This window comes from Mobula hypostoma, chromosome 4 (genome assembly GCF_963921235.1).
Source record: "Mobula hypostoma chromosome 4, sMobHyp1.1, whole genome shotgun sequence".
Classification (NCBI taxonomy): domain Eukaryota; kingdom Metazoa; phylum Chordata; class Chondrichthyes; order Myliobatiformes; family Myliobatidae; genus Mobula; species Mobula hypostoma.
The window spans coordinates 152,582,098-152,607,849 of NC_086100.1; the positions used below are offsets into that span (position 1 = coordinate 152,582,098).

Sequence of the window (25,752 nt, forward strand, 5' to 3'; positions counted from 1 at the left end):
ACTAAATAAACAATACTGAACATAGAACTGCAAGAGTTTGACAGTCCTTGAAATTGAGACCATGGGCTGTGGATTCAGTTCAGTGCTGAGGTGAGTGAAGTGCCACATGTTTCACAAACTGAATGGTTGAAGGGTATTAGCTGTTCCCAAACCTGGTGATATGGGACCTACGGCTCCTCTACCTCGTTGCTGACGGCATGGATGGTGCAGTCTTGACAATGGATGCTGCTTTCTCGTTGCAGCACTCCATGTAGATGTAGTCTTTGTCTCATTCTATAACGATAGCCGTGTTATCCTTTCTCCCTCGTGTTTGTCAAGCTAACTGCATAATATTCTCGTCAAACACTCCAAGTGGTAGCAGGATCCAATAACTAATAGCTCTCTAGATAAAAATGTTGCCTCTAAATTCATAATTGGATTCATTATTGACACTCTCATACTGGCCTTTTTCTGGACTTTCTTTCATTTTACATTTATGATCTGTTTATAGTTTTAAAGATATCAGTTAGATCACCTCTTGACACTTTTTAAAAAGAAGGAATCCCGGCTTCATGTCCCATTGTAGGTCCTTGTAAATGGGAGCACATTTGCCACACAAGTGTTGACTTTATATCAAGCAATTTTAACAATAATGTTTTCCTAGATAAACAATATAACTCTACAATGTATTTAAAGCTCGCAGATTTTAACTTTTTAGTTCTGTTTGTTAAAATCCCTAGCCTATGATGGACAGGAATAAAGCTGATGAACTGCCCAAACTCCAAGTTGGTTTCATCGACTTTGTGTGCACATTTGTCTACAAGGTATGTCCATCGAAAAGATTTTTGAGTCAGTATAATTTCTTTTGTAACCTCTTAGAGGGTTTGCATCTGAGCATGTTAAGAATAATGCAAACACGAGGAAATCTGCAGATGCTGGAAATTCAAGCTACACACACAAAATGCTGGTGGAACGCAGCAGGCCAGACTAGCATCCATAGGAAGAAGCACAGTCGACATTTCCTGTCTGGCCTGCTGCATTCCACCAGCATTTTGTGCGTGCTGGATGTTAAGAATAATTCTCATTACTTTAATGGTTTCCTGCAAATATAGCTGCAGAAAAACTGACCACAAAATTATCACCAGATTCATTTTTGTTAGCAAAATGCAAAAGCGGCTTGTGTCATCCACAGAAATGCAGGCATAACTGGAGAATTGAAGCCTATTCCAAGATTAGAGGGTTAACAGTTAATTAGTCTTGAACACAAGATGTTGGAAATCCAGAGCAACATACACAAAATGCTGGAGGAACTCAGCAGGTCAGGCAGAATCTATGCAAATAAACAAACAGTTGACGTTTCAGGCAGAGACCCTTCATCAGGAATATCAGAATGGGAATGGGGATAAGAATTAAAATGGTTGGCCGCTGGGAAATCCTGCTTTTTGTGAGTGGAAGTGCTCAACAAAGCAGTTCCTAAACTACGTCAGGTCTCAATAATGCAGAGTAGGCTGCATTGGGAGCACTAAATACAGTAGATGAATGGAGGTGAGGGAGGGTTTGAACAGATAGGTGTACCACTTTGGCTGCTTGCCAAGGACAGTGCCAGGCGGGAGATTAGTGGGGAGGGACAAATGAACAAAGGAATCACAGAGGCAGTGGTCTCTGTGGCAGTTCTCAGTCACTTCCTCTTACTTACCTCTTGAAAAGGACCCCATTTGGGATCATCAGGCCATTGTCTCCCCCACCATCACCAAACTCATCAACTCTGGAGATCTTCATTCCACTGCCACCAACCTTATAGTTACCTTGTCCCACACATTGCTGTTTCTATCTCCTACCCAAAATCCACAAACCTGTCTGTCCATTTGGCCCATTGGTTTCACTAGCTCCTGCACCACTGAACTTGCGTCCAAATGCCTCCATTATATCCCTTTTGTTTCAGTCTCTCCAACTACATGCATGACACTTCACATGCTCTTGATCTCAACAACATATAATTCCCTGGACCTGATCGCCTCATTTTCACTATGAATGTCCAGTCCCAATTTACTTCTTTTCCCCATCTTGAACGCCTTAAAGCTCTGGGCTCCTTCTCAACATTCCCGACCAATTTCCCTTCACCACCACCCCTCTCTATCCAGTAGAACTGGTTCTCACATGCAGTACTAGCACCCACCTAGGCCCCAGCTATGCCTGCCTTTTCGCAGGCTAGATGAAAAAGTCTATGTTTCAAGCTTTCCCTAGTAATACTCTTTCTGCATTTTATTAATTACTGCATTGGTGCAGCTTCAAGCACCCATTCTCGGCTAATCGATCTTATCATCCTTGACTTCGACTTCCACCTTGTCCGTAAATTGACTCATACCTGTCTGTCCATTTGGCCCATTGATTTCACTAGCTCCTGCACCACTGAGCTCCACATTATTCTCCGCAACTTCTGCCATCTTCAATGGAATCCTACCACCAAACACATCTTTACCTCTGCCTCCCCACTCTCTGCTTTCCACAATGGTCAATTCCTCTGTGATTCCCTTGTCCATTCATCCCGCCCCACTAATCTCCCACCTGGCACTTATCCCTGTCAGTGGCAGAAGTACTACACCTGTCCATTCACTTCTCCCTCACCTACATTCAGGGCCTCAAGCCGTCCTTCCAGGTGAGCCTGTCCTTCCTCTGAATCTGTTGGGTCATATATTGTATTCAGTGCTCCCAATGCAGCTTCCTCTACATTGGTGAGACCTGACATAGATTGGGGAACTGCTTTTTCGAACACCTCTGCTCATCTGCAAAAAGCAGGATTTCCCGGTGGCCGGACATTTTCCTATCCCCATTCCTATTCTGAAATATCAGTGCATGGCCTCCTCGTTTGCCAGGATAGGCCATTCTCAGATTGGAGGAACACTTCATAATCCATCTAGGTAGGCTTCGACCTGATGGCATGAACATTGATTCCTCCAGCTTCTGATAATTTTTTCCCCTTCCCTCTTCTTCAGTTCCCCACTTGAGCCTCTTACCTCTTTTCCTCACCTGTCAATCACCTCCCCCTGGTGCCCCTTCCTCCCATGGTCTACTCTCTTCTCCTATCAGATTCCTTGTTCTCTGGCCCTTTACATTTTCCACCTATCACCTCCCAGCTTCTTATCTCTCCTCCCCACCCACGTGGCTTCAAATATCACCTTCTAGCTTGTCCTCCCTCTGCCCCACCTCTTTTTCTGGCATCTTCCCCCTCCTTTCCAGTACTGATAAAGGATCTTGGCCCTATATGTTGACGTCTATTGATTTCCATAGATGCTACCTGACCTGCTGAGATCCTCCAGCATTTTGTGTGTGTTGCAGATACTGTTGCTGGTAAGACAGGGACACCTATCTTCTGTTAGACAGATCAGGTCATTTCAGTGTCTCCCTCAAGTGCAGAGTGAACCATGTCAGAACATCTCCTGCAGGTTGCACCCAGACCTTCTGTAAATGGAAAATGAGGGAAATACATGTGTATAATTATTGCACATTATATCTGTGAGGTAGCCATTATTTCATCTGCAGTCTAAAAGAATTCCACCAGTTTGCCATCGCCGCAATGTCATTGCTAATCCAGAAAATAATTTGTATCATTACAAAATAAAATGAGATTTATTTGCTTTCAAAACAAAGGAAGCTATTAACTTTACTCCTAAAATCTAATAGAGTAAGCACAGTAATTTTTTTAGAATTATGGTCACTGGATTAACTTTGGAAGTGCATATGGGGAGATCTTATGCCGATATTTCAGGTTCTGAAAATAATGAGACTTGATAAACTTGAGGCTCAAATTTAGGTTTGTTGCTGCCCAAGTACCAGCCCTAATTGGTAGTTGCATTTGATCTCTTTCAGGAATTCTCTCGCTTTCATGAGGCTATCACACCAATGCTCAATGGTCTGCTCAACAACAGAAAAGAATGGAAAGTACTCGCTGAAGAACATGAGATGAAAGTTAAAGCTTTGGAGGAAGCAAGACAAAAGAAAGCAGAAGAGTTAGAAGCAAAGAAAGGTTAGAACAATTTTTATTTTTTTCTTCTGAAAAATCAGAGACTGGTAATCACTTCAAGAGCTTAACATTTTTTTAAGGATGAGGTTTACTGGGGAATCTGGGTGATTCATTGTTCTTGACCTTCTCTAGTATTCAAACCAAGTCCAGGGTAACCAAAACAAAGTTTTTTTTTGTGTGTGTGTGTGTCTCTCTCTTATATATATATATATACACACACACACACACACACATTACTAAATGAAAGTACTCAAGGTTTCTGCTCATTTGCTTTCCATAAAGTGACAATAATTGGATGATTATATTTGATACGCAATATATTTCAATAATGTAATGATACCAACAGCGGGTTTCTTGACTGAGGTCTAGAGTAATTAAAATTCAGATCCACTCTGAAGTGAATTTCTTTTAATGTGAGATTTAATTAAAATGGTACTGCCAAAAGTGGCCTTCTTTGTTAATTTTACCCCTGCTTCTTTGAGGTGAGTCTCAGTTCTCTTCTCTTGACCTAGTCTTAAAATGTTTTCCTTTTCAGTGTACATGCAATCCAGTTATGAAAGTTAATACCTAATAGTGAGATCTTTCCTTGTCTATCAATGATGAATCCAAATCTCTTTTAGTTCAGAGAACTGTCCAACATGGTTTCCTGCAGTTCTAGAACCTATAATCCACTGACAGTATGTTTTTTAAGCCAGCAGGTCCAGAAGTTCAAAATATCCACCAACTCAGTGCCATGAATGTAATGGTCTTCTATTTCTTCCTTCCCTTGAGGAAGGAAATGGCCCATTTACAGAGCAGTGACTACCTCTAAGTGATTATCATCTTTATTTGAAAATGTTGGTGAATATACTTTGGCTTCAATGGACAATGCAGAGCTGGTACCAAATACCTGGAATCCCCAACCACAGTTCCCACATGCTTAAATTTAGCCACTATGAATGCTGAAAACTGAACCCACAGTTCAAAGCAGAGGTCCACTACACATCCCTGACGAATTTTGATAAGAAGCAAATCCGTCACTCATCAGAGCAGTTTTTACAAACTGTTCGGAACTGTTCACCTGTTCAACTGCAGTCTGCATTCTGCAGTTACACTCTGTTTAAAAAAAAAAGACAACACTGGAATAGTAATTTAAAATATTGATTAAATTGACAGTAAGACATCTTGAAATGACAAAATAAATAATCTATTAAAATGCAGCTTTCTATAATCAATAAATTCTCAATACAGAAGAACATAAAGAAAATTTTTAAAAAAGAGAGTAATGAGCATGTAGGAGACCAGGAAGTAGGAGCTAAGGAACAGAGACTCTGAAGGCATGGTGACATAGAGAGCACTGGGATAAAATAACCACCTATAAGAGAAACTCTGCAGATGCTGGAAATCCAAGCAACACACACAAAATGCTGGAGGAACTCAGCAGGCCAGGCAGCATCTATGGAAAAAACTAAAGTCGATGTTTCAGCCCGAAACATCGCGTGTACTTTTTTTTTCCAAAATAACCACCCAACTTGTTTAGTTCCTTAAAGCAGAAAATAGAAGTTTTTCAAACATATTGCATTCCCTCATTCATTTTCTTCTTTCTCTATCATTTCCCCTTTCAGCTGCTGCTGCTGCTGCTGATGCTGCAGCAGCAGAGAAGGCTCAATCCAAAACTTGTTGTGTGTTGTAACCCTTATGGTTCCTTGGCTGCCTCACCCTCTGATATTCACAATGACAAGAAACTGCACAAACAGTACAGCAGGAAATCAAGAGAATGCTGTCTTTTCATCTATTGAATCATGCTTGGAACCTAGAAGTGTGTCAAGGAATGACCACGTAAGATAAGACCATCCTGTGTTAAAGGGATTCATTACAATGGTTATTCTCTTATGTGTGGCGCTTTCGTTCTTATGTACATATTAATAAATTTTGAAACCAGTAAATGTTGGAGATCTCCCAAGTTCATGGTGATGGTACATGTGGGTACAGAAATCGGCTATCAGCTGTGTTCTAAACAATATTCTGTTTCTTTGATGGCAGTGAGAATTAATATTGAGTAGGAAGTCAATGTGATACTGCCCTATTTGCTCTGCCATCCAGAGTAAGTGCTGCCTCCAGGAAGAGCTCCTTCCAATCACATCATTTTTAAACAACTTACTTAACGTTAATGTTCGTGAGTAAAACATGTGGGTTTTAAACAGCTGAACCCGCTTTTTGCAGCATGTAATCAAAATTATGTCATTACTTTTGAGAGGACATTATGCAAATACTAATCTATAAGGCTGGATATAACAGTGTTGGTTCATACATTGTAATAACAATGCAATCTGATCAACTTGATTACAATATTGTTTTGTTACTCCTTTCCTCCTTTGGGTACTCGGTACTTTAAAGCAAGCAGTTTCTAATTATTCAGGATGCAACTTGAAATCTTTGACCTAACTGAAAATTTAGAAGACATATTGAATTTTAACCACTGTGAGCACTTTGGAAACAGGTGTTGAGCTTTTCTACATTTTGGGCCTCTTTACCCATATAATTTTATTTTAATTTTCAATTTTTTTCCCTTGCAATAAATTGCAAATGTTACTTTTCCATTGTTTAGATTTTTTTTCTGAATTTCTATCAGAAAGAAAAATAACGTTAATTTTAAATGGAAATTGACCTGTTCAAACTCTTTAGATTTTGCAAATTATTTATATATTTAAATATATAAAGGTTGTTTTAAATTCCACAGAACACTTAAATGCTGGAATAGGCAAAGTTATAATTAGATGGATCAGGTATAGACCTATGAGATTATGAGATTATGCATTAGGGCAGTGCTTCCATTCTGATATATTACTATATTTTTACATAACTATGCATTGTAAAAATGTCCATATATTTTTAATGCAGAATACTTAATTCCTAATTTCAGAAGCTTCAGAGATATAAAGTAACTACTGTGAATTTGTATTGTGTAATCACTCTTCAGAGCTAGTTAGAATAAACTGTTTCTCTAATACTAAAGTTTAACAGAAACCTTAAATTGTTGCATAATTTATGGACAACCAAGATATTGCATATATATTTTCACATCAGCATACTTAGGACTCATCTTCTTTTAACCATAACAAAGCATACATCAGATCTCATGCAATAATGTTCCATTTAGTTGCTCAATGATTCTATGAAATGAAGACCACAAGGTAAATGCTCCTCAAAGTGTTATTTATAAGGGATGAAGAAAATACTTGGTACTTCAACTGCCTGAGTACATTTAATTAATTGTGTATTGAATACATTGTATATTTAACCATTTGTGACATTTGTTTTGTGTTGTACATTTGCAATGATGTTTTCATTTATAAATGATACAAACTAGATTTAATTAAGATTATCTTACAGAATACTTTAAAATCTGTCAATGCTTAGTCATGCTTCCATCAACTGCAATTGGCTGTTAAATGGAACCCTGTTGTATATTTATTATAAATAGCTCATTATAAGCAAGAGTTTTGAAAGTGGACATGTTTTGATGAAAATTCACAGAAAAGCAGTAGTGGAGGATTGAGTGTAATAATGGTGATAAATAATCAGTTCATAACATTCATGTAGAGCCTAATACCATGTCCTTAGATTATGTCACCTACTGAAAGTATACAGATGACAAAGCAAAACAGAGAGAACTATTTCTCAGAATGAAGAACTGTGGCATCAGGCAGACAATCTTAAGTTTATGGTACTCTGCCCAACATCGTCTTAAATTCCATAGAAAAAAAGGCACAGGAATCTAGTGAATTTCCCTAAATGGAGAATAAACTGTATTCTTAAAACTGTAAAACTGCAATGTTCAAAAGCCATTTATATGACTGGTGCCAATCTGGTATTGATACTACTTATACACAGGAATTATCACATTTTCCTTCACGAAGATCAACAGCTGAACAAGCAGCATAACTTTCAACTTACTAAAATTAATAACAAACTTTATGACAAACAATGGTTAATTGCATACAAAAACAAAATTCCAGTGCTAGAATGTTTGTGTATTTGAGAGAAGAACACGAAGCTGACTTGGGAGGAATACATTCTTGTTTGAACTTGGGGAAACTATTTGTGAGCAAAAATCTGTGTGTTTCTTAAATATCATATTATTCTTCATGTTAGTTTGTCATTACAAACATTGACAATACATAAATTGCATACATTTTACGTGTTTATCCCTGACACATTTAAAAAGAAACCTTGTTAATAATATTTAACAGCACTCTGCATTAGGTATTACAGCAGTTAATTCCACACTTACAAGGATTACTGACTCCATTGTATAATAATACACACCAATGTGTGCAGATCAGTAATTCATTGGTTGATAAATCTTCTTACCCAATAGAAATACTCAGCAGTTTCCTAAATCACCTATCATTTCATTAATGCATTTCAAGGTCAATTTAGATTTCATTTTTATGTATTTAGCTATTGAATATTATTTCTATATATTCATAATTCTTATTCATTTACTGCATTATGGATGCAGTTTAGCTGTATATAAATAAAGTGCATGAATCAAAACTTTATATATAACACAGTGAAAGCAGTTTGATCCGGTTCCGCTCCTGTCTTTCCAGCATTAGTTTCTTCTGGCCTCCAAATGCTCTCAGATTAAAACATACACACTACACATTAATCTTCATGGTTTGAAAAGGCCACTATCACTTGGCAACACTTTATTCATTATGTACTATAGATATAATAGGAAGGTCATGTTATAAAATGCAGTATAGTATGCTAAAATATGTTTTACATTTGCATGGTTAAATGTATCTAAGAACAATTACTCATCAGCTTTAAGCACTGCTTGACCTAATTCAAGGGTTCAGCTATGTATACATGAGATTACAGAACTTTCTCTTTATCTGTTTTGAAGGAAGGTCTAACTAATAACAAAGTAAAGGTTTGTCATTGCAGTTCACGCCCTCTCCACTGGAAATAAATCTTAAATCTAGGTAGCAATTGTGGTTTTCCACATCACAAAGCAATTACATTTCAAAAACCATGAATGAACCAATTTGGGACAAGCTGAGATGGTGAATATCAGTGTTGAGAAGATATTTTAAAGCCAGAAAATAAAGTGGTCATCATAAATTGAATATTGCTCTCCCCATTAACAATATTTGTATTTTAAATGCACATAACTAAGTACAGTTTGCTACCGACCTATATTTGCAGGCAAAAAAATACCCCTCCTATTAAGGCCCAGTTCAAATGATTATCATTTGTTCGTTACAATTTAATGTCCATTATCACAGCCCTCTAATTCTGAGGGACAGTAACTCCAAGCCTGCAGAGGACATCAGTGCCAAACCCTTAAGATCATATCAAACCATCTTCCCCTGCTCAGTCAGCACACACAAAATGCTGGAGGAACTCAGCAGGCCAAGCAGCATCTAAGGAAACAAGTAAATAGTCGATGTTTCAGGCTGATACCCTACATTGGGACTCATGAAGGGGCAACTGTTTACTCTTTTCCATAGATGCTGCCTGGCCTGCTGAGTTCCTCCAGCACTTTGTGTCTGTTGCTTGGACTTCCAGCATCTGCAGGTACTCTCATCTTCCCCTGCTCAGTGCTTGCTTTTGAATAAGAAGGGTGTCTTTTGAAATACTCCCTATTGAGATATAGGTTTACACTTCACTGTGCTTCTCAGGGAAAATGTTAAATTAAGGCTCTCTGGTGGAGTTAAAAGTCCTGTTCAGAAATCTACTCTGTTGTCCTTGCTAGTATTATTTCTCAACTAAAGCAAAACAATATAAAACAGTGCAAGTTCTTCAGTGTTGTAACACACATCAAAGTTGCTGGTGAACGCAGCAGGCCGGGCAGCATCTCTAGGAAGAGGTACAATCGACATTTCAGGCCGAGACCCTTCGTCAGTACTGACTGAAGGAAGAGATAGTAAGAGATTTGAAAGTGGGAGGGGGAGATCCAAAATGATAGGAGAAGACAGGAGGGGGAGGGATGGAGCCAAGAGCTGGACAGGTGATTGGCAAAGGGGATATGAGAGGATCATGGGACAGAAGGCCTAGGGAGAAAGATGGGGGGGGGGCGGGGTGGACCCAGAGGATAGTCAAGGGGTATAGTGAGAGGGACAGAGGGAGAAAAAGGAGAGTGAGAGAAAGAATACACACATTCTTTGTCTCACTTTCCTTTTTCTCCCTCTGTCCCTCTCACTATACCCCTTGACCATCCTCTGGGTCCCCCCCACCCCCCACTTGTCTTTCTCCCTGGGCCTCCTGTCCCATGATCCTCTCATATCCCCTTTGCCAATCACCTGTCCAGCTCTTGGCTCCATCCCTCCCCCTCCTGTCTTCTCCTATCATTTTGGATCTCCCCCTCCCACTTTCAAATCTCTTACTAACTCTTCCTTCAGTCAGTCCTGACGAAGGGTCTCGGCCTAAAATGTCAACTGTACCTCTTCCTAGAGATGCTGCCCAGCCTGCTGCGTTCACCAGCAACTTTGATGTGTGTTGCTTGAATTTCCAGCATCTGCAGAATTCCTGTTGTTTGCATCTTCAGTGTTGTGCTGACTTTTTAGCCTACTTCAAGTTCAAGCTAACCCTTCCCTCCAACATAGCCCTCCATTTTTCTTTCATACATGTGTCTATCTAAGTTTCTTAAATGTTCCTAATGTATTTGCCTCTACTACCACCCTGGCAGTATGTTCCATATACCTACTACTCTAAAAGAAAATCTAGCTGTAACATCTCCCCTATACTTCCAAACACCTTAAAATTATGCCCCTTCATATTAGCCATTTCCACTCTGGGAAAAAGTCGTCGGCTGTCCATTTCATCCATGCCTCTTATCATCTTGTAGACATCTATCAAGTCACCTTTCATCCTTCTTCATTCTAAAGGAAAAAACCCTAGCTTGTTCAACCTATCCTCATAATAAATGCTCTCCAATCCAAGCAGCATCCTGATAAATCTCCTTTTCACCCTCTCTGAAGCTTCTGGATCCTTCCCATCATGAGGTGACCAGAACTGAACACAATACTCCAAATGTGGTCTAACCAGTTTTATACAACTGCAACATTACCTCATGATTCTTGAACTCAATCCCCTGACTAATGAAGCCCAACACACCATATACCTTCTTAACTATCCTATCAACTTGCAGGGCAACTTTGAGGGAACTATATCTCAAGATCACTGTTTCTCCACACTGCTAAATATTCTGTCATTATCCCTGTACTCAAATTCAACCTTTCAAAACGTATCACTTCACCCTTTTCTGGATTGAACTTCATCTGCCACTTTTCGGCCTAAATCTGCATCCTATCAATGTCCTGCAGTAACCTAAGGCAATCTTCTACACTACACACAACCACCTTCTTAAACAGAAGATTATTTTCATCATTTAAGAGGGCATTTAAATTGCTTTTTTTTTTTGGGCATCGCCACAGTACGTAAAAATGAAAACTAAAGCGCTACAGATACCAGAAATCTGAAATAAGAACAAACATGCTGGAAATCCTAGGTCAGACAATTAAGTTTTATGTTGCACCTGTATATACATGTTCTTGTGCATGACAATATAACAATAAATCCTATGTTAAATAAACTGTGCAAGAGTTAATGTTTCAGAAACACTTTGTTTCTTCTTGCACAGATAGTACCTGAACTGCCGAGTCTTTCCAAAATGTGCAAAATGTTCTTTACTGGCTGCAAAAGACTTGCACTATTCTGTTGTGAATGGTACTACATAATTACAGGCCTTGTTTTGCTTTGTTTTATGTGTTATATATATTTCCTAATTGTGGATCAATCTTCTGTTATTGAAGGGTCATTGGATCACGAGAACCAGATGAAAAGAGTCTTACTTTAGCACCACCTTCAGGTCAGCTTGGTTAGTCAAGCAGGTAGAATTCACAATATCTAAACAGCACACCATGCAGTTAGCTCATTCACAAAATCTGCAGCACTCTTGATATGTCATCTACGACAGACCAGCTTCATCAGGATTAGACATCAAGCAGCAACAGTAAATAAAGAGCTGTCAACTTCCATGTGTGACTGCCTAGGAGAAATATGCAATAATCATGATAAACCCTGTACAGCACTCCCTTAGTACTGCATTATTGTAATTGCTATGTGCTGGACAAAACATTGAACCTCATTACTTTGTAAGAGTGTAGTTAACCTCAGCAAACAGGCAAATATTTATTTCTCAAAGAACATTACAAAAACATACCCCATCAGTTTTCAAATTTCCTATGGTGACTCTTCTTGGCCTCAGTCAGTTGACCATGGACATCATGTCCTGGCTGTCTAGATATGCAAGCCTGGGCAGTACGATATGGAAAGCAAGCTTTTGCCCATGTAGCAAGTTCACCCTCTCCATGCATCTGATGAACCCAAAGGAATGGCAGAGACCAATAAAGTTTGGTACTAGCAGCATCGTCAGTTAGCATTGAACTCAATTTAGGGCTGCCTTAAGGACTCCAGCTCCAGATCTTTCCCTCGGGATTTACTCCCAAAGCCTTCCCCATGAGTGGGTATAGCCACAAGGCAGCAGAGGTTTGAGACCAGTGTCTTCCTTCTCCTAGATGAGCTACCAACCACAGCTGACGAGCCTCATCTGCCTGTAGCAATTGGCTTTAAGGCACCAGTAACCTGCCTTTGTCTCTTCTCCAGTCAGTAGAAACGGTTCTGCCGGGCTTAGTAGCTAGGCCACATGCGAAGGCCAGGAGCTGGACCTGTGTGTCAGAGGCTATTTGAGGCACACAACATTAGGAGCATTTAGCATGTAGTGGGAGCTTGTCTAAAGTATTTAGTTATATGATGCGCTTTGAGACGAACTGGTTGCAGTATAACTCACCTTAAACTCATTCACACATACATTTCCCAGTATTACTTGGAACTTAATCAGGATTCACTTTAGGCAATATTGAAGCTGATATTCACAATACAATGACCTTTGCGAGATGTTGCATAACGTACATCACACTGAAGTATCCTTGAAAACTTTGTTGCATGACCTGAACAAAATCCCGGGTAGATCCAGGCACTAGAGCTTTTGCTTCAGCATCCGAGATGTTTACTACACAAAATCCCCTGTCATTATACTTGTTAATTTTGCATTATTGTTAATTATAGCCTTTAAAAGAAAGGTCATAAAATAGTTCGTCGTCATCATCTGAACCCTTAGGGCCTCGGTGGCACCTGGGGCCTCCATAAAATAGTTAACATCCTTAAATCTTCTAGCTTCAGAATACAGTTCATGCAGAAATTGAGGGTAATGTATAACTCAAAATTATTTTGAATGTTCTTAATAATGGGGAGAGAATTAGCAAATAGAAGAGTTAGAGAACCAAACAACATTTGAGTTGTAAGACAAAGGGGTTAAAGTGGGTCAGAGCAAGGGTATAAATAGTTATACATTGAGGGAATTAAAACAGAGAATGATGTGAGGAATGATCATAGAAAGGCAGCGACAAACAATACTCCAGCAGCGGAAGTGGTCTTAATGCTAAATACAAGAGATTCTGCAAATTCAAGAAATCCAGAGTAATACCACAAAATGCTGGAGGAACTCAGCAGGTCGCCAAGGTCTGGCAGCATCTATAGAGGAATAAACAGTTGACGTTTTGGGTCAAAACTCCATCCAGCATTTTGTGGGTGGTCTTAATGGTGGAGGTAATACCATGGATTCCAGTTAATTGAGCCATCGGTTAATAAGAGCAGCCACTTATTTGGGACAACTCTTAATAGAACAAAAACTAATCAACAAAATAACCAGGATCCCCTTCATTTACTTGGGATACTATGCCACTTAATTGGGACAGGGTACCGTTGCTGAACATTTTCTAATTAGTGTCAGTCGCATGCAATTGTGCAGCTGTTAGACACTACACCATGCTTAGAGAGAACAGTTTTTTTTTAAAATGGCATCAGTTGCATGTGCTTTTGTTAAAGACACTGGTTTTCGTCACTGACAGTGGGTGACAGATAAGCAGCAAGACAATTCAGAACTGTTGCTCACTGCAATTGCAAGCAGTCTGACCCGGGGACAAAGTCAACTCCAGCAGACTCTGCAGATGAGATCCACAGTGAAATCCAACCTCCAACCTCCAGGAAGGTGGTTATGCGGGATGGAGAGCAAAGGGCATGACAAGGCACAGAAGTCACGGTCATCCAATGTAACCAGGAAATACTCCAGCTGTGACGTCTTCTCGTACCAATGTACCTGAACCTCTGAGTTCAAGAGTGGAACTGCCTCAGTGCAATGGCTTTCCACTTTAAAAACTCTCCCTGTCATCATTGGTGACAAACAACCACCAGTTGTATTGGTAGTGCCCAAAGGTGTTCTGTATTTCAGTTAAATACATAATTTGTTACTTAGTTAAACAGAAGTTTTTCTTTCTCTTTTTTTAAAAGTACAGTACCTTTTTAACTATTTCCATGAAACTTTGGTTCATTGGGGCAGCTGCTTAATTGGACCAAAATGTACTGGTCCCAATTAAGTGGAATCCATTGTATTTTAATTCAGCACTGAAATTGCACAGAATCTCAAACTTCCCAAGTAAAAGCACACCTATCACTGGGGAAACAAGTATTAGATTGCAGTAACTGCTAGCTCAAAAATTATGTGATGCGAAAGGAGATGTGTGGCACTGAGGCTGGTTATGAAACGAGGAAGATATAGAACAGATGGGTTACAGTACCCATAGTTTTTTAAAAAAAAGCAATATAGTTTTAGGACTATATAGGTTTCCATGTATAGAAACAAGTAAAACCAAAGTAAATTATTTTATTTTTTTTCCTCAGAAGCTTTGCTTCAACAGCATATATTGGTCTATATTCAAGAGTTCAGGGGATCGGAACAACAAACTGTCAAAAAAAAAATTAGACTCTTACACAATTTATACAGACACAACAAATTATACGTGAACTGTTAACGTTTTTAAAATTCAAAAGCACACATTTAGCAATACCCTCTAAATCACATGTTCCACAATTTGAAAGCAATAAACTTAAAAGACTACATAACGTTCAAAAGAATTTATTCTCACATTGGGATGGTGGAAAAATGCACCAGAAAGTTGTCTTGAATAGATACTCTTGATTAGTCCATACTAGGAAAACAGAAGATCACTTGACATATTCTTCATTCTTTCAATGGGTTCAATCATTTCAAAATAGTGTCTTCATTTGCTGAAATGGGAAGTAAATTTCCTATTATATGCACAGATAACATCTATTTTTCCAATTTTGTTTTGAACATTTGGGTTACATGTTACCTTCAAGGACAAATCATGGTGTCACTCTCAGCATAACCTCTCTGGACTGAAGCAAGATAAGGATCCCCAACTCTCCCTCTCATGTCTGACTCTCTAAATTTAGCTAATAGCCTCAAAATCTGAAAAGGAATCCTATATTGCCATTTGTATTTGATTTAACCTTTATCTATGCTAACACTATTTCTCCTACCCAACTTGGAGTCTATTTTATGCAAAATCCTGTTATGTAAGACCTTATCAAATGCCTATTGTACATTTAGATTTATGACATTCATTGTTTCTCCCATTAGTCACAACTGTGCTAGTTGTTATGGAAATACACTTTACTCATAGGAACAAAATGGAAACTATATTGTACCAGAGTGCTTTGCTAATAGTGTTCATGCAACATTTTGCCAAAGAAACGAGAGTCTTTGACAAGTGCAGACGAACAGATGCATTACTAGAAGAATGTCAAGTACACTGATTAAGGAGGAGGACAGAATGCACCCTTTCCCTGAACTGAGGAGTAGGTAGTTGCACTTGCGTATAAAGGAGCAACTATGCTGTCTGTTTTTTTTTAAGGCTATCACCAGTGCTTGTGTGGCGATGGTCTCCCCTTGCTACAAGTAAAATAATTGCACTTACAATTGATACACTCTAAGTTATTTGTTGTTTGTTATGGGATGTAGTGAAAAGGTGCTTGACAATATCCTCAATGTTCATAAAACAAAAAAAAAATTCCCTTTCATGTTATCCTTGTGTTCTTTTGCCACTATTTTTAATGGTTCAACAATTTTCCTGACAACTAATATCATGCTATCAAGTTTGATGCTCTACATTTTCTTTTTTTTTTAAGCAACAGTATATAGTTACTACCTTCTAAATCACTGAAACTATTCTAAATCAAAGTAATTTGGAAATCAGCAGTAATGAATCCATTTTCTTACTGTCCAATCATTTTAGAATTCAAGGCTGTGGTCCACCTACTCTAAAGATTGAATCCTTAATTTTTCCAGTGCTATTTAGACCAGTTGCAGATATATTCAGAGAAATGGCAGATTGAGTTTGACCCAGATAAATGTGAGATGATGCACTTCAATGGGGCAAATACAAGGAGACAGTACACTGGTATGGGCAAGATCCCCAGCGCAGCTGAGCAGAGAGATCTTGGGATCCTTGAAAATGGCTTCACAGGCCAATAAGGTGATTAAGGCAGCTTATGGAATGCTTGCTTTTATTAGTCGAGGCAGTGAGTTCAAAAGTCAAGTAGTTATGTTGCAACTTTATAAAACTCTGGTTAGGTCACATCTGGAGTATTGCATACAGTTCTTTGGGTACAATTTCTGCACTTTGGTAGGTATACAGTAACTGCGTACATCTATAGCAATATATTTGCTTGAGTATCAACTTGAATATCAAGGATTGATCTGAATATAGGTTGCAAGTTTCAGATAAGAAGCAATTGAGGTGTTTAAAATGAAAAAAAGCAACTTTGATAGGTCCATGGAAATAGTTTTGTTTGGTACCCAAATACAGAACATAGCTTTAAAAATGAGAGTTGAAATATAAGTGACTCTACAGTTGTGTACTGGAAATAACAGTATAAGCAAGAAGCATTTTTCCATAGAGAATATTGGAAATTTTGAAGTTATTGCCACTATACCCTGTGGGTCAACTGAAATTATTTAAGATTGGATTGATGGACTTTTGTTAGGTAATACGATGCATGGCTATTGCGCAACTCAGAATGGAAAACTTTGATACATTTGTGGTTCAAAATCTCTAGCATAAATTATACAAGTTCCTAGACACATGCAACTCTTCCTTTCAAACTTATACAAGAAACCGGTGAATGAGCAGGGCATTTGGCTGCTTAAGCTATCTTTATGACTCAAGATCCTGGCTGATCTAGTACCTCAATTACATTTTCCTGCGTACACCCATATCCCTTGAATCCCCGATCTGTTTTGAATTAACTAACTGCTGAGGTTCCATTGCTCTTTGGAGCACAGAATTCAAAAATTTGCGACACTCAGTATTTAAAATTTCTCATCTCAGACCTAGAAGACCTTCTCCAGGTGAAACATTCTCCCTGCATCTAGCTTGCAAAGCACTGCAAGATTTTGAGTTTCAATGAAACCTTATCTACTGAAATACCACTGCAATGAATTAACTGGACTTTTTAAAATACCTTCTGCTAGTTGTTTTGCAATACGTTCAAGTTCTTCTCTCTTCTTTTTTTCTTCTGCCTCTATTCTTCTCTCCTCTTCTGCAATAGGCTTCAAATAATCTTCAACATAAAATAAGCAGTTAAAAATATTAAACATCAGACATAATTTTATAATAATCTTTGTATTTTAATGTTTTAGTTCTTAAACATGGAATTTCAGTTGTTCCTCCAAATGCAGTTATTGCCTTGTCTACACTGAGACTAGTCTTGGGCCATCATCTCAGGAATGATCAAAAGTGCAGAGTAATTTGTTCCAACTCTGATAATCAGTTTACCAACAATCCTGATGGACCAGTATCTGAGTCACCAAGTAATGTTTGCACATAGTCTTTCCACTCAAATGGGCAGACTTGTGTAATTCATTTCAAGCCAAATACAGTGAAACTCTCAAACTGCTGTTTAATGATTTGAAAACCCCAATGGTTCAACACTAGGTCATTAGGTAATGTTTGCTGTGCTGCTTTCTGACTCGTGATGGCCAGTTCCCCTGGGGTCCTTACGCTGACCTGTGTCACTGGAAAATCTTATACAGTTACATCTTTTAAAAAAGTCAATTTCAAAGAGTGTTCAGGTATCGGTAAAAATAACATCCAATTGTGTGAAAAATCTACGATTATGGCACAACGTCCTGAATATGACAGATTATTGCAGTTTTACATGCTGGATAAAAAAGTCCAAGTTCTTACCATATCGCTTTTTGCCATAAAAGATACCAACCAGCAATGCTGAGTATCTAGCCATCTGCAACAGAAACAGTACAAGTTAGTAACATTATCATCCTGAAAGGTCTCAGCCTAAAACATCAACTGTTTACTCATTTCCATAGATGCTGCCTGACGTGGAGAGCATGTGAAAGAGTGTGTGTGTTACATTGCTTTGAATTTCCAGTATTTACAGACCTTCTTGCATTTAACATTACCATTCGTACAGATGACCACAAAGAGTGATGCCACCTCAGCACAGTTAGACCTATTGCTTCACCACACAGCTTAAAGGGTTTTGATTGAAAACTTTCTGGAAGTACAATTAGGTAGCAAGAGTGAATGTATCCTTAATTGAAGACTTAAACTAAGAAGGCAAATTGGCGGACTTAATCAATGAAATTAAATTAGCAGTTAAAAGGCTCAGAAGATGCCTCTGCTTCCAACATATCATTCTCCATAACTTCCACCATCTTGAATGGGATTCTACCCCCTTGCTTTCCATAGAGATAGCTCCCTCTGTGATTCCCTTGTCCATTCATCCCTCCCAGCACCTACCCCTGCATCCACACCCTCTCTCACCCCCATTCAAGGCCCCAAACAGTACTTCCAGGTGAGGCAAAACTTCACCTGCAAATCTGTTTGGGTCATCTATTGTATCTGGTGCTCCTGATGCGGCCTCTACGTTGGTGAGACTCAAAGAACATTGAGGAACCGTTTTGTCCAACACCTCCGCCAACCAGTGGCCAACCATTTTAATGCCATTCCCATTTCCGCATTTATAGACCCGTCAGTTCAGATTGGCAACATCTCCTCCACAATCTCCATAAGCACAGGTGTACCACAGGGGTGTGTACATAGCTCCCTGCTCTACTCAGTTTACACCTATGACTGTGTGGCTAAGCACAGCTCCAATGCCATATTCAAGTTTGCTGATGACACCAATGTCATGGGACAAATTAAAGGTGTGATGAATGGGTATACAGGAAAGAGACTGAAAATCTGGCTGAGTGGTGTCGTAACAACAACCTCTTACTCAATGTCAGCAAGACCAAGGGAATGATTACATAGAAACATAGAAACATAGAAAATAGGTGCAGGAGTAGGCCATTTGGCCCTTCGAGCCTGCACCGCCATTTATTATGATCATGGCTGATCATCCAACTCAGAACCCAGCCTTCCCTCCATACCCCCTGACCCCTGTAGCCACAAGGGCCATTACGGACTTCAGGAGAGGGAAACCAGAGTCCATGAGCCAGTCCTCATTGGAGGAGCAGAGGTGGAGAAGGTTAGTAACTTTAAATTCCTGAGTGTTACTACTTCACAGAACCTGTCCTAGACCAAGCACGCAAGTGCAATTGCAAAGAAAGCACAGTAGGGCCTCTACCTCCTTAGAAACTTGTAGAGATTCGCCATGGCCTCGAAAAAAATTTGACGAACTTCTATAGATGTGTGGTGGAAAGTATATTGACTGGATGCACCCCAGCCTGGTATGGAAACACCAATACCCTTGAACAGAAAATCCTACAAAAAGTAGTGGATTCTGCCCATTACAGCACACAAAGCCCCACCCCAGCAACCACTGAGCACATCTACACGAAAGGCTGTTGTAAGAAAGCAGCATCCATCCTTAGAGATTCCCACCACCTAGGTTATGCTCTCTTCTCGCTGCTGCCATCAGGTAGAAGGTACAAGAGACTCAGGACTCACACCACCAGGTTAAAGAACAGTCGTTACTCCTTAACCAACAGACTCTTGAATAAAAGGGAATATCTCCATGCAACTTCACTTGTTCCGTCATTGAAATAGTCCACAACCAATTGCCTCACTTTCAAGGACTCTACCTCATTACTTCAGACTTTTGTTACTTATTGCTATTTATTTATATTTGCATTTGCAGTTTGTTGTCATTCTGCACTGGTTGATCTTTCATTGATTTGCTGAGTATGCCCACAAGAAAATGAATCTCATGACTGTATATGGCGACATATAAGTACTTTGATAATAAATTTACTTAGAACTTTGACATGCCAGTCCATAGTCTCCTCTTCTGCCATGACGAAGCCACTCTCAGGGTAGAGTAGCAATACTTCATATTCCGTCTAGGTAACCTCTAACCTAATGGCACAAACATCAATTTCTCCTTCCAGTATTTTTCCTCTTTATTCCCCTTCCCTCTTCTTCTGTTCCCCACTCTGGCCTCCTATCTCTTCTCACCTACCTATCACTTCTCTCTGGTGCCCCTCCTTCTTCCCTTTCTCCATTCTCCTCTCCTATCGGATTCCTTCTCCGCCAGCCCTTTACATTTTCCACTCACCACCTCCCAGCTTCTTACTTATATAGTTATACACCCCACCCCCTTCCCCCGCTCTCCTGGCTTTACCTTTCACCTTCTTGCTTGCCCTCCTCCTCCCCCCCCACCTCCACATTCTCATTGTAGCAAATTCCCCCGTCCTTTCCAATGCTGATGAAAGGTCTCGCCCCAAAAGTTGACTTATTTCCACAGATGTTGGCTGACCTTCTGAGTTCCTCCAGCATTTTGTGTGTTGCTATAGAAGGACCAAACATTATTTGAATTCAACATTAATTAGCTTTTAAAAGAAATTCTACTGACCCCCTCTTCCTAAACCGCCTTCCCTACCCTTCACTCTCTCGCCACTCACTATCCTCTCCCACTTACCCTCGTTTTCTACCCCTCACACCCTCTTGTACCCTCACCCTCCTCTCCGCCGACCTCTCTCCTGCACCCCCTTACCCTTCCTTTCCCCTGTCACCCTCTTCTCCTCTGCCCCAGCATCCCACCTCATCCTCCCTCTTGTTACTTATCGCCCCCTTGTCCCGGTCACAACGTCCATGTTTGACCTTAGCTCAGGCTCCACTAGGCCCGAGGTGCAGGGAGAGGCGACGCAGCATCCCACTGAACCCAAGCGGTGGGACGAGGGGATACATCGGTGTCCCTAGGCGCCGCCACCTACCTTGATTAAGGGCGACACCTGCACCGGGGGAACCATGACGGCCGTCGGTAACCGAAGTCAATGTCCGCCGAAGGATAGAAGGTTCGGCCGCGCGCCTTACGTCATCACGTTGTGGGAGAGGAGTTTTGACGTACATACGTAATAGCGTCGTGCGTGAAGTCTGGCTTTGAGACGTGCTACGTCATGAAGTTGACAAGGTGGATATCCTCTATGGTTGGAATTGCATTTCGGCAAAGTTTTCCTCGGATGTTTATGAACTAGCCTGCGAGGGGGAATGTGAAAGGAAAACGTAAAAGATTGAACAGGTCGGACAGCGTTCTTAAAAGTGAAACAGAGTAAACGTGAGGAGGTGAGAAGCCCGTCGAGCCCTGTCCACTCTAATCATTAAATCAATCAACCAACCCTACAGTTTCCATCCCTGCCCCATATCTCTCTGTGTCTTTAATGATCTTCCACAATCGTCCGGGGTAGAGACACAACTAAATTGCTCCTTCTGGCAATCTCAAATGACCTCGTCCTTATTTTGAAATTCCAGCCACTGGTTTTAGAGTCTTCATCCAGGACAAATGGTAAGTCGAGTTTACAGCCATATTCATAAGGTCAACACAATCATATCCTCAGTTCTATTCAACAAGCTCCAACCCTGGACCTCTGTCCTTCTCTCTGCAGCTGGATCCTTGACGTCTTCACTGGGAGACCACAGTCTATGTGGATCAGAAATAACATCTCCTCACTGACAGTCAACACTGGCTCACCTCAAGGACGTGTACTTAGCCCAAAGCTCTAGTCTCTCTGCATACATGACTCTGGGGAGGCACAGCACAAACAGCATCTATAAATTTGCTGACGACACAGTTTGTTGGCAGAATTTCAGACAGCTGAGGAGGAGTACAGAAGCCAAATAGGTCAGCTGGTTGTGTGGTGTTGCCACAGCAACCTTGTACTCCATGTCAGTAAGACCAAGAAATTGACTGTAGACTTCATGAAGGGGAAGTCGAGGGAACGCATGCCAGTCTTCATTGAGGGATCAGCAGAGGAAAGGGTGAGCAGTTTCAAGTTCCTGAGTGTTAACATCTCTGAGGATCTATCCTGGAACAGTAATCCATACTAGTGGAACAGTAATGCTGATTTCTACAGATGTAGGAGCATTATAACTGGTTGCATCACCGGCTGGTACAGAGGGACCACTGCACAGGATTGGAGAAAGCTCCATAAAGTTGTAAACTCAGCTCGCTCCATCATTGGCACTAGCCTCCCCGGCATTGAGGACACCTTCAAAAGGTGATGCCTCAAAAAGGCGGCATCCATCGTTAAACCCCATCACCCAGGACATGCCTTCCTCTCATTGCTACCATCGAGGAGAAGGTAGAGGAGCCTGAGTACACAAGCTCAATGTCTCAGGAACAGCTTCTTCCCCTCCGCCATCAGATTTCTGAATGGACAGTGAGCCCATGAACACTACCTCACTATTTTTCCTCTCTTTTCACTACTTACTTAATTTAATTTTTCTTTTATACATATTTATTGAATGTTATCATTTTTAAAAATTATTATGTATTGATTCTGTTACGTACCCCGTAACTGGGTTGCCAAACCAGCAGAAATGGATCACTCAGTTGGAGTCTGGAGTACTAGAACTAAGAAAGTTTTATTAAAGAAACAAGCAACACGGTAATCGAAAGGATAATAAATGCAACAGTTCAGTGATGATAAACACACATGTGCACAGCATTAAGATAACAGCATCAATCAAGCTCTATCGTTGTCTAGGGGTAAATGACCAAATTTCAAAATGACTCAAAGTTCAGTCCAGTTAGTAGTTCAGTTTGCAGTAATCGTTGCCATGGCGATGGACAACGTGGGGGGAGAGAGAGATAGAACAGGAACAACTGATCATTCAGAACACTGCTTCACTCACAGACCAGCGAGATGGCTCACAGACCAGCGAGATGGCTCACAAACAGCTTTTGGGCGGGTCCTTGGTGATGTCACCTGAGGTCACCGACTGTGACCCCTCCTCCAGATGCGGTCGATCCTCTGCAGTGAACCCGGCACCCAGGCAAGGGCGGACACACACCGGGTTCCCGCTGATCGTACCTTTCCACCCTTGTCGTTGTCTGGTGCTTCTCACCCACTCGTGAGAGGCGCACCGCTTCCAGGGTCTCGTTACCTCGGGTGGCGTGTGTGTCCTGTCTTAGCGAACCTGTCCCTTTTTATCCCCCTGCTGGGGTATCGCCTGTCCATCACTTCAAACAGTTCAGGGTTCAAAGGGGGGAGCCGCTCCAGACAGCTCTCTCTCCCACATCCCTTCATTACACATCTCCAGACGCTGCTCCATTGTTCCTTATCTCTCCTTCCCCTGAGGGCAGGTGGCAGACCAACTGCTGATGCCACTGATGCTAGCCCAGGCCAGCAAACATCTTAATTTTATGTGTATTCTCGTAACAATTCTGATTCTGATTTTCAAGTACACATGAATTTGTAGTGACATCACATGCACATTGTATACAAGAAGCATTTACAAAAAAAAATAAAGTAAACTTAACTTTCACTAGAAAGGACACAATTAGAACAAATAGAAACACCATTTAGATTTATAGGACAATACAGCACAGATACAGGCCCTTATTAATCTGTTTTACTTGTTAGACCTCATGCATTAAACTCAATGCAATTTATCTGAGTATCTTCACTGTGCCCCTGGCTGTCCTGATTACTACACTTGCTCTTGCTTGCTGCTGCTTTATTCCATGTCTTTCTCCTGCTTAGTATCCAGCCCATCCTGCCAAACCAGTGTAAACCCTCCTGTGTAGCATCAGCAAATTTTCTTGCAAGATGTTGGTCACTCTCTGGTTCAAATGCACCTTGTCTGTTTCATTCTTGAGAAAAGAATGGTCCAAGAACCTGAATCTCTGTTCCTTGCACCAGCTCTGACTTATCCTTCTAATTCCAACCTCACCAGCATGTGGCACAGGGAGAAATCCAGAGATCACTACCTTTGAGGTCCCGATCTTAGACTTACTAACTAATTCTCTATATACATTCTGCAGGACCTCATGTCTTGTTCTCCCTATGTCATTTGTACCAAAAAGTACAATTAACTCTGGTGTTCTCTCTCCTGCTTGAGAATTTTCTGCGCCCACTCAGAGATATTCTTGACCCTGGCATCCTGGAGGCAACGCATTATCCTGGTGTCGCCTATCACTTGTGTCCTGTCTGATTGCCCCCTTTCCCTCTTAGCCTCACAGCCAGTCACAGTGCCAGAGATCTGACTACTGCTGATAGCCTCCAGAGATACTGTTAATGAGGGGAATTGTTACAGGGGAACCCTACACTAACTGTATTCCCCTGGTGGTCATCCATCTATCTCAAGCCTGCAGCTTGAGCATGACACATTGATGCAGTCACAATGAATTACCCTTGAAATTGCATCTATGTTCTTTTAGTGCAATATCCTTTGAATGTAAAGTGATCAAAGTGAACACTTGTTAAGCACTAGTGATTAGGGTTGTGTTGTGCTGCTTTGTCAAGAGGCAAATTGTTGAAGGAAAGTAGATGTTCTTCAGCCTGGTTGTGTGGGACTTCAGGCCTCTGTACCTTCTGACTGATGGCAGTTCAGGAAGATGGCATGGCCTGAATGGTGGGGATCTTTGATGATGGATGTTACCTTCTTAAAGGATGGCAGTCTGGAGATATGTCTCTACCAAAGGAGGTGTAAGGCGCTTCTTCCTTCTGTTAGCCTGCAGGTCACCACTGGGCAAGGGATATAATTGTGAGCAATATCTCCAAAACAAATTTTTTTTGAGATACTTTATCATGACTTCTCCAAACCTTCAGTAATGCTTAGACCAAAAATTTTTGAGAACTTCATTTGAAAATAATTCTGTGCTACTCCATTTTTTAGGGGATCACTCAAAGCGAAGAAGATTGTTAATGGACCCTTTGTAGACCTGACAAGTAATATGAGGGTATGTGGAAAGGTAGTGTAGTAGCAAATGGTGTAAAAGAAGGGACAGGAAGGCAGGTTGAAAGCTCCAACATTGGAAGAGAAATGTACCCTCACTATCCAACACTTAAGTCTCTGCAATGATGATCAGTTACTTGTTGCCCTTAAGTATTTCTTCAACAGGGCTGCACAAAGATGCAGAAGAAAACTATAGCTAAAATCACCATCCCCATGGGAAGGAACCAACTAGTACCATTGATGGCCACTGTGAATGAGAAGATGAGTTGTAAGGAATCAACCTTTTCATATTTGTGTAGATTTTTAACAACTTTCATGTGGTAAAATTGGACTACACTAGCGAAGAACCCATAGATCCACTGGTTTCCAGCATTCTTTGTTTTACACTTTCATTACCTTTGTTTATCTCTTTGCTTTTTCTGTTTTGCTCTCTGATCTCATTGTATTTAAAAGATGGTCATCTTTGAATTCAGTGTAGAAGTTAATCATAACCTCCATCTGTTTTTTTAATTTATTCATTTACGAGATGTGGGTGTCGCCAGCTAAGCCAGCATTTATTACCCATCCCTAGTTGCCCCTGAGAAGGTGGTGATGAGCTTCCTTCTTGAACCGCTGCTGTCCCTGAGGTGTAGGTAC

At 40.6% G+C, this 25,752-nt stretch overlaps 2 protein-coding genes across 2 annotated transcripts in view; one reads left to right on the forward strand and one right to left on the reverse strand.

Annotated features, from left to right (window-relative positions):
* Positions 1-5,916, forward strand: part of LOC134344952 (rod cGMP-specific 3',5'-cyclic phosphodiesterase subunit beta-like) — an 82,609-nt gene extending 76,693 nt beyond the window's left edge. Inside the window, exons 20-22 of the mRNA XM_063045086.1 lie at positions 720-803; positions 3,847-4,003; positions 5,605-5,916. Coding sequence (XP_062901156.1) covers positions 720-803; positions 3,847-4,003; positions 5,605-5,672 — 309 coding nt within the window. The 3' untranslated portion in view covers positions 5,673-5,916. The remainder of the gene's footprint in view (positions 1-719; positions 804-3,846; positions 4,004-5,604) is intronic.
* Positions 5,917-14,760: 8,844 nt separating this feature from the next.
* LOC134345681 (ATP synthase subunit e, mitochondrial-like) lies at positions 14,761-21,302 on the reverse strand. Its single transcript, XM_063046734.1, has 4 exons — positions 21,153-21,302; positions 18,163-18,217; positions 17,438-17,536; positions 14,761-15,178 (listed from the first exon to the last, which is right to left on the reverse strand). Exons 1-4 carry the CDS (start codon positions 21,186-21,188, stop codon positions 15,153-15,155), a joined length of 216 nt encoding a protein of 71 aa, XP_062902804.1. The 5' UTR covers positions 21,189-21,302; the 3' UTR covers positions 14,761-15,152.
* Between the last annotated feature and the right edge of the window lie 4,450 nt (positions 21,303-25,752).